Genomic DNA, 11894 nt, shown 5'->3' on the forward strand with positions numbered 1-11894 from the left:
CAAATCTATCAATATTCACAAATTATAAATTGTCTAAATTTTCTCCTTAGAAGACAGGGATTGGTTCATTGGATAAAAATTAAGACTGGCTATAAACTATTTATGAAAGAGATATCTTAAAATTAAGTATATGAAGCATTGAAAAGTTGGTAGATGACCAAAATATTATTATTATACCAAAATTATACCAAAATTTATACCAGGCAAATAATTATTATACCAAAATTATACCAGGCAAATAATAAATAAAAAAACTAAGGTCATTAAGTTAATGTAAAACAAGCCACTTAGCTTAGAAAGTTTTATTGAAGATAGAAACTACTTAATCCTCTGCTCATACATGAAATTATATCAGTGAAAAGACTATCTATGGAGGGACAAGATGGGAACTAAAGGGAAACACACAATGAATGCTGTGTGCATGTATGTATTTATCACTGAACCTCACTGTGATGTATAATCACAGTGAGCCAATAAAAGTAAATTAATTTTTAGCCGGGTGTGTGGCGCACGCTTGTAGTCCCCGCGCTTGGGAGGCAGAGACAGGAGGATCACGCAGGTTCGTAGCCAGGCTCGCTGGCTTAGGAGACCCTGTTTCCAAATAAAAATGTAAAAAAAATAGGTCTGGGAGTGTAGCCTGGAGGTAGAAGGGTTTCCAGAAACCTCAGTACCACCAAAAAAATTAATTAAAAAAATATTACAATGTAAGGACAAAGACTTAGTTTACCAAAAGGGTATAATAGTACCAGACTGCTATCCATATAACTACATTAAATGCAGGGCAAAAGACATTTGGGGAAAAACTGATGGAATTGGACTACAAATAATGAATATTTGCAAATTAAATAATAGTATTATATCAATATTGAATTTCCTGAGTTTTATTACTGTGTCATTATAAGAAATATCTTTGTAGAAAATACACACTGAAGGATTACTGGGTAAGGGGTCACAATAAGAATAACTATTCACAAATAGCTCAGGGAAAAAGTCTTTATAATAAAAAATAAATGTGACAAAATGTTTAAAAAATGATGTCCTAACATGAAAAGATTGAAGAAGTATACCATCCTAAAAGAGATTGTGATAAAAACAACAATCATTCTAAGAATCGAATAACTTATGATAATCAAATAAAACTTCTAAATAGGATATCATTTCATACATGTATTCCTGCAAGGCTCATATCTCACAAAACTTTAGACAAAGACTCTGACATTAAAAATGCACATAAAATGTGGGCATTTAAAAAAATAAAAAAGAAGTAGAGCATGTGGAAGCTGGGCATGGTAGCATACACTTCTATTCCCAGTTCTTGAGAGGCTGAGAAAGGAGGATTGCAGGTTCTTGGCTAGCCTCAACTACTTAGTGAAGCCCTTTGCAACTTAGTGAGACCTTGTTTCAAAATAAAGGATAAAAAATAGGCTGGGGGTATAGCTCAGAGGTAGAATACCCCTGGTTTCTGTCCCTGGTAACACACACACACACACACACACACACACACACACACACACACACACCATGTGGAGAATTGGAAGAAAAAAATTCTAAAATTTCATGTAATTTAAATATTTATATATGAGCTGAATATCACAAATCAAATTTGAATATTTCACTGACATTATTAAACTTTAGCCATTTGGCATAGGAGGAATAAAGCTGTCTTGCATTGGTGAATTCTTTATATCTAGATATATACATTATAGTTAAATGTAATCAACAATCAATTGCAAAAACACAGATATACCTATAAATACTTCTCATTCTTCAAAGCAGTGAAGCCAGCCATACTTCAAGTATGAATTTAGTGGTTAAAAATTTTTACAGGTATTTTAATTACCTTTCTCATCTTGTATGTGTAATATAAAATTGTACAGTTTGGGTGCTTAACAATATTCTTTTCTTCTTGTTTCATTCTTCCTGCATTGTTAAATTTTTTATTACTGCATTGTAGTAATACATCTTAATGGGGCAAAAATGGTAGAGGCATACATGCACACATCACTCATTTAGTCCTTCCCCAGTTCCTTCCCCATTCCCCCGCTTCCCTCCTTCTCATGTTTGGGGTCCTACTTGACTTTGATATGTTTGCTGTACATCGTGTATATTATGGAATTTTACTCTTTCCCCTTCCCATCTCCCTCAGTTAAGGTGCCTTATCTGCTCATCTATAGTTTCTTATTCTTCTAGAGTTCCTTCTATGACCCTTTTTATCCCTAGCTTCCATATATTAGGCAGCGCATCTGATTTCTTACTTTTTGTAACTGACTAACCTCACTTAGTATAATGTTCTCCAGTTCCATGCATTTCCCTGTAAATGATGTAATTGTGTTTTTCTTTATGGCTGAGTAAAATTCCATGGTGTACATATCCCATAGATTTGCAATCTGTTCATCTGTTGATGGACATCTTGACTGTTTCCATAGTTTGGCAATGCTGAATTGTGCAGCTATGAGCATATATACGCATGCATTAGTTTGGTAGTTTGGTTTCCTTTCTTTTGGGTAGATAACAGGAAGTGATATTGCCGGATCATATGGTAAGTTAATTCCCATTCTTCTGAGGATCCTCCATACTGTTTTCCAAAGTAGTTGCACTAATTTGCAATCTCATCAACAATGTTTTAGGGTTCCCACTTCTTCACATCCTCGCCAGCATTTGTTGTTTGTGTTTTGAATGATTGCCATTGTAATTGGAGTTAGATGAAATCTCAGGGTAGTTTTAATTTGCACCTCTCTGATTGCTAATGATATTGGACATCTTTTCATACATTTATTGGCCAATATTTATTTGAATTATTTAAAAAAATGTTTCAAGTCCAAAACTCGGCACTAGCCCCGATCTGGCATTGTTTTTCTTTTTTATCAAGCTATAGAAAATTGATATGAATGTACCATTTATCATACGCAAACTATTCAATATAAGTGCAGTTCTTACCAGGAAGTGCATCTATCTCAAACTTTGCATTTATTTTTTAAATATTAGTGAAAACTTTATAATTTTGAGAAAATCTTGGGAAGAAGAAATATTTAAATATACTGGGGCCTCTTGGGAGGAGGGAGACACTGAAGAGTTTAGAGAATAGCTCTTTTTGCAGAGAGAACATTTCTCTTTGCTAGTCAGACATGTTTAAAACCAAACCCTCATCAATTTGCAAAACAAGCAACACAAACAGCCACTACAGAAGGAGAACAGTGAACCTTGTGAGCCTTCACATAGCAAGCATAAGAGAGAAGGTTGCTTGCTTGCTTGCCTGCCTGCCTGCCTGCCTTCCTTCTTTCTTTTCTTTCTTTCTTCTTTCTTTCTTTTTTTTTTTTTTTGTGGTACTGGGGTTCCTGGAAGCCCTTCTCCCTCCGGGCTACACTCCCAGACCTATTTTATATCTTTTTTGGAAACAGGGTTTCTTAAGCCAGCGCAGCTGACTTTGAACCTGTGATCCTCCTGTCTCCGCCTCCCAAACGCTGGGATAACAAGACTGCACCACCACACCTCACCACCACACCCGGCAAGAAAGAGAAGGTTTCCTAGACCAGATCTCTGGAGTAATGTTTTTGTTTGCTTTTCTACTTTTTTCAACCTAAATTCATTATCTTCCTTCTTCCTCATTCCTGACCCCCACCATTAACTATTTTAAATCAACAAAAAAGAGCTGTTTCAGAAGAACTGGTCATTGAGGAAAGAGGTTTTTGACTGATCGTGTCTTTAGTAGGTTCAAGGCTTTTCTTTTAAAGACACCCACTTCCAGAAGCTACGCCCCCTCGCCCCACTGGCTGCCTCTGAGAACCACTGCACGGGTACACCATGTTGCCGAAATTCGGGGATCCCTGCCTTTGCCTTTGGAGAACTTGAATTGCTAATTGAATGATACACTGCCACCTCTGGCTCCTGCTTGCCTCCCATCCCTAGTAAATGGGAACAATCACCTTGTATGATTGGAAGAGAAATAGTGATTCCATGAAAAGCAAGGCTGGGCTTGGGCCGAGTATTGCTGTCACTGGTATGAAAGCTTATACCACATGAAAGGCTTTATTTCTGCCCTTTTTTCCTCCCCTGATAATCTTACGACACATATTTTCTATCTACTGTTGTTTTAAAGGTCATCTTGAATTGATTCAGCCCCATATCATTTCAGTATATCCTCTCACTTAACCTGTATCATGATGGTTAGTATTTGGCAAGGCACTTATTTCAATAATTTTACATTCAATGCAAGAAAATATAAATTCTTAGAGTAAAAGTACTTTTAGTAACTAGAGAATTTAATAGCAGTTCTATTTTAATTCTCTGTTATTCAGCATTATTTTTCCATAAATGTATCCAGATATGTGTGCAGTATATAGAGGCTATGAAAAAAAATGCTAGGAACTATTTGATAAATTGTCTTCTGAAATTTTCTACCTCTCGATTTTGTTTTAACTATTCTCAAAAGATCAATCCTCTGCTAACATTAAAAATATTTTAAATCAATGTATTAAGATATCTAGATAAAAATCTGTTTGGAGTAACAGATGCTCTAAGAACTAATGTGAATTCTGCTTGCTTATTTTCAGCAGGTAATTGAGCTTTTTTCCTGGCCAGAAATAAATGGAAGGACAAAAAAATTATAGGAGCCTTATGTGTTATTTAGTGAATTTTCTTCTTTGGTCTGATCTCTCTCTCTCTCTCTCTCTTTGGCTTGTGTTCATAGGCTCAGCTATGTGAATCACGCAGAGGATCTGGCCTCCAAGCTCCTACAGTGTTCCCCAAAGAACAGACTCTCAGCACAGGCTGCCTTGAGCCACGAGTATTTTAGCGACCTGCCCCCACGGCTATGGGAGCTGACCGATAGTACGTATGACATACCTGCAGTATCCCATCAATATCCCACCAGGGCGTTTACCGTATATACGTAACATGCATGTACAGAGACTCACTTGTGTTTGTGTGCACAAACATAAGATTATGTGTGTGTGTGCACGCGCGCGGAGAGAGAGTGAGCAAGCATGCCCTCGTGCACCAGAGCCTGAAGGAGGGGGGGTCATGTGTGTATATATTTAGTGGAATCCTGCCATTCAATTGCTAGCTTACCAGACACAGGAAGAAAATGGATTCCTTTCTTTTTGCTATCTCTCCTCTGCAGTGTGCAGCTGCGCATCTTTGTATTTGATTATGTGTGTGTCCAAAAAATGATCTGAGCAGTCATAAAGGAAAAGGAAAATATGATTTACATATTTAGTGCTTTATGCATACAGTACTATTTTCACTGGCTGCAGTACACAGAGGAAAAATGATTCATTTCTGCTTAACTCTCACAGACCATCTCTGTTGTAACAATAACCTTAAAAAGGGCTGTAATGCAGTGAGCTGAGAAACAGAGTTGGCAATTGGCTAAAGCACTGAATTGACATGTAAAAGCTGCAGACATGTAATTCATTTTAACTACACATGCCTTTGGTATTTGAACAGACAGCTTTTCTCTGGATCCTTTAAAACAAAACACATTCCTGGGTGGGTTTTTGTTTTGTTTTTACAAAAGTGTTCATATTTACACAGGCTTTTTCAATTACATTTAAAATATTTGGGTAAGGATTTATGGCTGGGAGGATCTCAGCTTTCTTCCCAAGTGTGAAACGGAATTCTTGTGAAATTTTGCAAAACACAATTGCAGAGACACATTTTTTTTTGGTGATGATGCACCCTTTCTGAATACCCATTCGAGATATTTCTTCTCTTACTCTCCCGATTGCCTTAAGAATAAATAACATTCTACATATGTTCATATTTATTCATGTAATTTTAATGTTTATTACTTCTGTGTATATAACCTTTATAGTCGAGACAGTTATTTAATTGTCTCTTGGATTTTATTTTATTGTGCTAGGGATTAAATCCAGGGGCATTCTACCTCTGAGCTATACCCCCAGCCCCATTTTATTTTTTATTTTGAAACAGAGTCTCACCAAGTTGCTGAGGCTGGCTGTAAACCCACACCTCTCCTGTCTCAGCTTCCCAAGTACTGAGATTACAAGCGTACACCATCATGCCTGGCTTGTCTCTGGGATTTGAGACTTGTTCCTTCATTGCAGTATTAGATTCTTCTTAGCAACAATAACACTGTTTTAAAAATAAATTCCAAGTAACTCCGCCTAAGTAAACCCACCCTGATCTTTGTGATATCCCACACTTATTTCCAACTATTTTTTTTACCCTAAAATAATAGCTGTATTAACCCACTGCTCTCCTAAGTATAGCAGTACTCACTAACATTTCACATAGCCCCTGTCCATATTTACTCTGTATCTTGCCCTACTTTCCTCTCTAAAGGTTTTTCCACTGACCATTATAACAATGATCCTCAATTTAAAAAAAAAAACATTAAAGATAGAATCCCTGTGGAAAAAATAATGGACTGGTGACACATATTCCTATACCGAAAAAAAATGATGCAGATAGTCTAATTCATTTATGGCCCATCATGCTTTAACACATGGTTTGTTTCCCCCTTTTCTGTAACCTGATATCCCTCCTTCTTGGTGACATCTCAATCCCATCTGACTTGATGATTGAGTTTAAGCCTGGATTTTGAGGGTCTATGAATTCCGAATTCTGTAGTAGTACTTTTCTGTTAATACGGACTTATTACCCACTTGCCACTTAGTTTATCAGCCAGTGGTTAAATCCAGTTTCTATCAGTGTGGGTAAATGCCTACACATTATCACTAGGCAGCAGACTGCCAACGGAGACAGCCTCGTCCCCATCATTAACAAGCACAATGTATGCAGAACACCAGAGGGGAATTAAAACCACAAAAAATACCTCAGGGTGGTATTTTTAATATGAGAATTTAATTTGTAATTTCACAGATTAAGAATTTTGGCTGCATTAATCCCTTTATCAGCTCACAGCAGGCTATTTGCAGAAGCATAACCATAAGGCGATATTCATTGGCAGAAACACGTCTTTGCATAACGTTAAACATCAGGAGCAGTGAAACCTTTTGAAGGGGGGAGAATAAAGATGAAAAATCATTATATTTTTAAGGCAAGATTCTACTAAATGCCTCCGGTAACAATTTTGAGTTACAGAAATGCTATTTCTGTGTCTAGAAGATAATCATTATGAAGCATAAATCCAGTCTCAAGAAAGGACAATCCCAGTATTAAACACTACAGTCATTTCCATTTAGAACAACGTGGCTGTACTTGTAAACATGTTTACAAAACAAAGAATTCCCCAACTTTGGAGACTTTGGGAATTATTCCTTTAAGTGAAATGACTGGTTTTGGTAACTAATGTTTGAGTCAGTATTCTGCAGACTACATTTAGAAATTCTTAAAGTTCTTAAAATTAAAGGTTAGGTTAGTGTAGCATCTTATAAAATTTGGCCATGCAGTGGCACATATCTCTGGAAGGATTCACTTTCAAGGAAATTGGAAGGAGGTCCACCTGAGAAGTATTGTAGAACCAATGAATGGATTGTCTTTGCATCCAAGTCATGGTTCAGACTTCCCAATTTTAGGATCCTCACTGTCTTCATCTGCTCAGACTGCTGTGACAAAATACCATAGAGTGAGTGTCTTCAACAAGAGACATTTATTACCCACGGTTCTAGAAAACAGGCAGTCCAAGATAAAGGTGGTACAGATAGATTCCTAGTGAGAGCTCTCCTGGCTGGCAGAGGACCTCCTTGCTGTGTCCTCACAGGGTAGAGAGCATTTCTCTCTTCCTCTTCTTTTAAAGCTCCTAGTTTCATCATAAAAGCCCCATCCTCTTGACCTCATCAAATTAACCACTTTCCAAAGGCCCCCATCTCCAAACCATAACACACTGTGGTTAGGGCATCAACATATGAATGGAGGGTGCAGCTCAATCCACAGCACACTCCTTTCCTCAGATGAATCACCGTGCTTTTAAAAGAATGCTAAGAAAGGAAACATATGCAGACTGGAAGTAAAACCTAGTTTAAAGGAAAAGACTAGAAACAGAAATAAGTGAATAGTGGGCTCCAGCCTTCTTAGTGTGCTCTGGTCTATCAGACCCTGTGAGGAGAACATCAGTGTTAGTGAACTCAGAGTCACACAGGGTGCTGGAGCTGTCCCATGGACTGGTGTAAAAATGAGGTGGTAGGCTTCTATTGGACTCTTACATGCTTTGGAAGAGAACATACCATTGTAATACCGTTCACATTTTATCATTCCTTAAAACCCAATTAGATTACTGATTTGAATGCAATTCTTCAAGTATTCCCATCAATTTAGCTAGTAGCTACTGTCCCCAGCAGCCACCAGAGGCCCACTCAGAAGAGTATCCATGGGTAACCCACCAGCGTCGCTTCAATGACACAACCACAGGATGAAAGCTTAAGAGTTTTAGTACTTATAGATACACAGCATGCCTGGGGACACACACACACACACACACACACACACACACACACACACACACACACCAAGGATCTCAAAGAGAGAGGAACCCTTGGCCAACACCTTTATGTCGTTCAGGTCTTCATCCAAACAGATTTCCCTTGAGAAGTTTTAAATGGAGAGCTTAAAGCAGGCAAGAGTTTCCCAGGTCACACTGAGACTGAGGATGGTCACTGCACAGATGCTCATGGAGGGTGTGAGAGTCAGTGGGGCCAGGCAGGCAGGCTGCCTCCAGCTGTTCCATAGGGAAGTGGTCACTAGGGAGCAGCTATACACCACTGATATCTGGATGGGCCAAATTGAGGAACTGGAGTGGGCAAGTGTAGACCTGGAAACTGTGTTCAGAATGACTGAGTTCTGCTTTTGGTATGAGAAAATCCGACCTATATTCTAAATGGATGCTACAGCACATTAAACTGTAAGCATTCATTACAGTTGCATAATACCCAACTTTAGAAGTCATGTATGAGTGTGTCACCAAAGCAGGAATTATAAATGCATCAAGCAAGAATTATGATGCAGTTACCTAGGGACCTAGCAGCTAAAGCTGGCTAATTCTGGTGGCACCCTGTCCTTTTCTCCCTCTGTCCTAAAACCCCAACAGTCTTGCCCCACTTCTTCAGGATGATTTAATTGCAAGGAAGTAAATGGAGGGCTGATTTAGAAAAAATTCATTACTTTTCCCAAATACACCACAGGGCATTCTCCTGTGTATACTATCAACTTACATAAATAATTGAGGCTGAACTACCCGTGTCAAAGTAAATGAACAAAATACACTTCATAGCTCAGAGTCCTTGATTTTATTACATTCATCTGCTAATTTGCAAAACCCAAACCCAGTGAAAGAAGGCCAACAAATTGGCACAGTGTGAAGAGCACTGAGCTGGGAATCAGACTGCCTGGCTGCCAGCCTCACCTCCACTGGTCCTAGTGGGACAGCTCTGGACAATGCCTTAGATCCTCTGGGCTTCTGGTTTCATTTAAAAAAGGACACAGTGGTCAAAGAGGACTTTCCAGATCCAATGGCTGTACATTTTCCTACACAGTCCTATGTTTTATCCTATTAAAAAACATGATGTCATTGCGTAGCTTCATGTCATCTTTTTAAAATAAAATAAGCTTAACCAATTAAATATACTTGCTGCCTCCAATTTTTAGATTTCTGTTTTGTTTTGAGTCTTTTCTTGCCAGGCTTTTGTGCCCATAATTCCTGAACTGTTTTCACAGTCTCTATCTTTTTTCTGATCTTTCCTCATCCTTCATCATGATCATCAATGGAATTTAGCTCAACTGGCCACCACTTTCTCTTACTAAGAGCAGGATTCTCTCGTGATTTCCTTTGGCCTCCATGAACTCTCTTTTTCAGACTCCTCCACTGATTTCTACTCTCCCAGACCTCTTGCTGTTGGAGTATCCTGAGGCATAATCTTCAGATCTTTCTATCTGCCTGCACTCCCTAGTCTAGTCTCAAGATTTACACATCGCCTTTCGATACTGACAGCTTCCAAAGTTCTATCTCCAGCCTTTTCTCTCCTGACTTCAAACTAACATATCCAGATGATCACTCAGCATCCCATTTGGGCATCTCATGGGCATCTCAAACTTAGTGCTCCCCAGACTGAACTCTAGTTCTCATCCCCTGCATTTGCTCCTTCTACGGTCTAGCTGATGGAAGTGACCCTTTTTGTCACATTTCATATCTAGTTCTTCCACACACCATGTTGGCGCCACCTGCGGAATATATCCAGGATTACACCCATCCTCACTGCCCTGCTTCACCCTGCCCCAAGTCACAAACCATCTTCTCGGCCTGTCCTTTCACAGTAGCCTCCTAACTGGTTTGCCAGCATCTCATCTTGCCTCTTCTTATGGTATTTTATACCTGATCTCGCTCTAGATATAGGTGGGCCTTGGGTCCCTGCTCAGATGTTGCTTATCAGGAAAATCTTCATGGACCTCCTTCTACTCCAGAACTGCCCATTTCTTTCTCTTCTCTGCTTTTTCTCCCTTCATAACATATATCTTATTTTATTTTATTTTAAAAAATTTTGGGTGCATTGTAGTCATACATCTTAATGGATTACAAGTTGGTAGAGGCATATAATCACACATCACTCATTTAGCCCTTCCCAATTCCTACCCCATTTTTCTCCCCCTTCCCTCCTTCTCATGTTTGGCTTAGTGATTTACTTTGATATGTTTGTGAATGTACATAATGTATATTATATGTTATTTGCTTGGTTAGTTCCTGTCTGTGTCCTCCAGCCAGAATCTAATGAACAAGGATTTTCTTTCATTCTGGTTTGCTTGCTGCAAGATTCTGAAACTCCTAAACAATGTGGGACTTACTGTACCACTTCTCCTGTCAATGTATAAGAAAGTGGCACAAAGAAAGGGGAAAATATGTGTTTCCAAATCTAAATGGATTGTTTTAGATCAGGGAAATGTGAGAGATCATGTGAGCTGTGTCCTGAGGGAAAAGCAGACCCTCTTCATGTATGTATGAATGTGTGTTTGGCCATGACCACTGGACATTGCAAAAATCAGCACACCCCGCGATATTCAGTGTGCTGGATATCCAGCATTCCATCGCAATCTCTACTTCTTTATATAGCAAAGATTATAAACACATATATAAATATATAAATGAAAACTTTTCATTCTGCCCTCAGTGTCTTCTATTTTTACCGTCTCAAATGTGAGATTGCAACCAGAAACTGGAGAGAGCATGCGGGCCTTTGGGAAAAACAATAGTTATGGCAAAAGTCTATCAAACAGCAAGCACTGACGAGCACAGCACTCTCGAGAGCACAGGTAAGGTGACCTACTTTATTTGGAAAGTCATTCATAATAGACATTGAATAGGTGTTTTTAAATGAGATGTTCCAAACTTATTTTTCCCTGAAACTATCTTCTGAGTCCCTTGGGTTTACTATGATATTTATCAAACGTTCTACTATTTGTGCCATATAGTCAGTCATTTCCATATTTTCAAGCATTTTTGTTTATTGGTTTTGGGGTTTGTTTTTGTTGGTTGGTTGGTTTTTGTTTTGGTACTGGGGATTGAACCCCGGTGCATTCCACCTTCAAGCTATACCTCAGCCCTCTTTATCTTGATTTTGAAACAGCATCTTGCTAAATTTCTGAGGCTGGCTTTGAACCTGTAAACCTATCTCAGCCTCTAAAGTGCTGGGATTACAGGCATGGCTCATCTGGTTAGACACCTACTAGATTCTAACTAATATTATATTTTATCTTGTGCTTTAGTTTTGTAGTCATACACAGTTTGAGTCATAAGCACATAATCTAACTGCTCATATAGTCTTCGTTGAGGTTATAAAATGTTTTACTTGGGCCATATCTAAACTACAGACCAATTTTTTGTTTTATTAATTGCTCTCATTTTGAATTTGGAGTATCTTACCAAACAACAACAACAACAACAACAACAACATAAAGTCTACGTGGGTTTTGGGCTTTCCTTGAAA

At 38.5% G+C, this 11894-nt stretch overlaps 1 protein-coding gene across 4 annotated transcripts in view; it reads left to right on the plus strand.

Annotated features, from left to right (window-relative positions):
* CDK14 (cyclin dependent kinase 14) overlaps positions 1-11194 on the plus strand; it is a gene marked incomplete at both ends in the record, with an annotated part of 505411 nt that extends 494217 nt beyond the window's left edge. For all 4 annotated transcript variants that reach the window (XM_080700879.1, XM_080700880.1, XM_080700881.1 and 1 more), the window contains 2 exons: positions 4688-4827; positions 11079-11194. In XM_080700879.1, coding sequence (XP_080557005.1) covers positions 4688-4827; positions 11079-11194 — 256 coding nt within the window. The remainder of the gene's footprint in view (positions 1-4687; positions 4828-11078) is intronic.
* Between the last annotated feature and the right edge of the window lie 700 nt (positions 11195-11894).

This window comes from Muscardinus avellanarius (genome assembly GCF_963383645.1).
Source record: "Muscardinus avellanarius genome assembly, chromosome: 9".
In the NCBI taxonomy this organism is placed as follows: Eukaryota; Metazoa; Chordata; class Mammalia; order Rodentia; family Gliridae; genus Muscardinus; species Muscardinus avellanarius.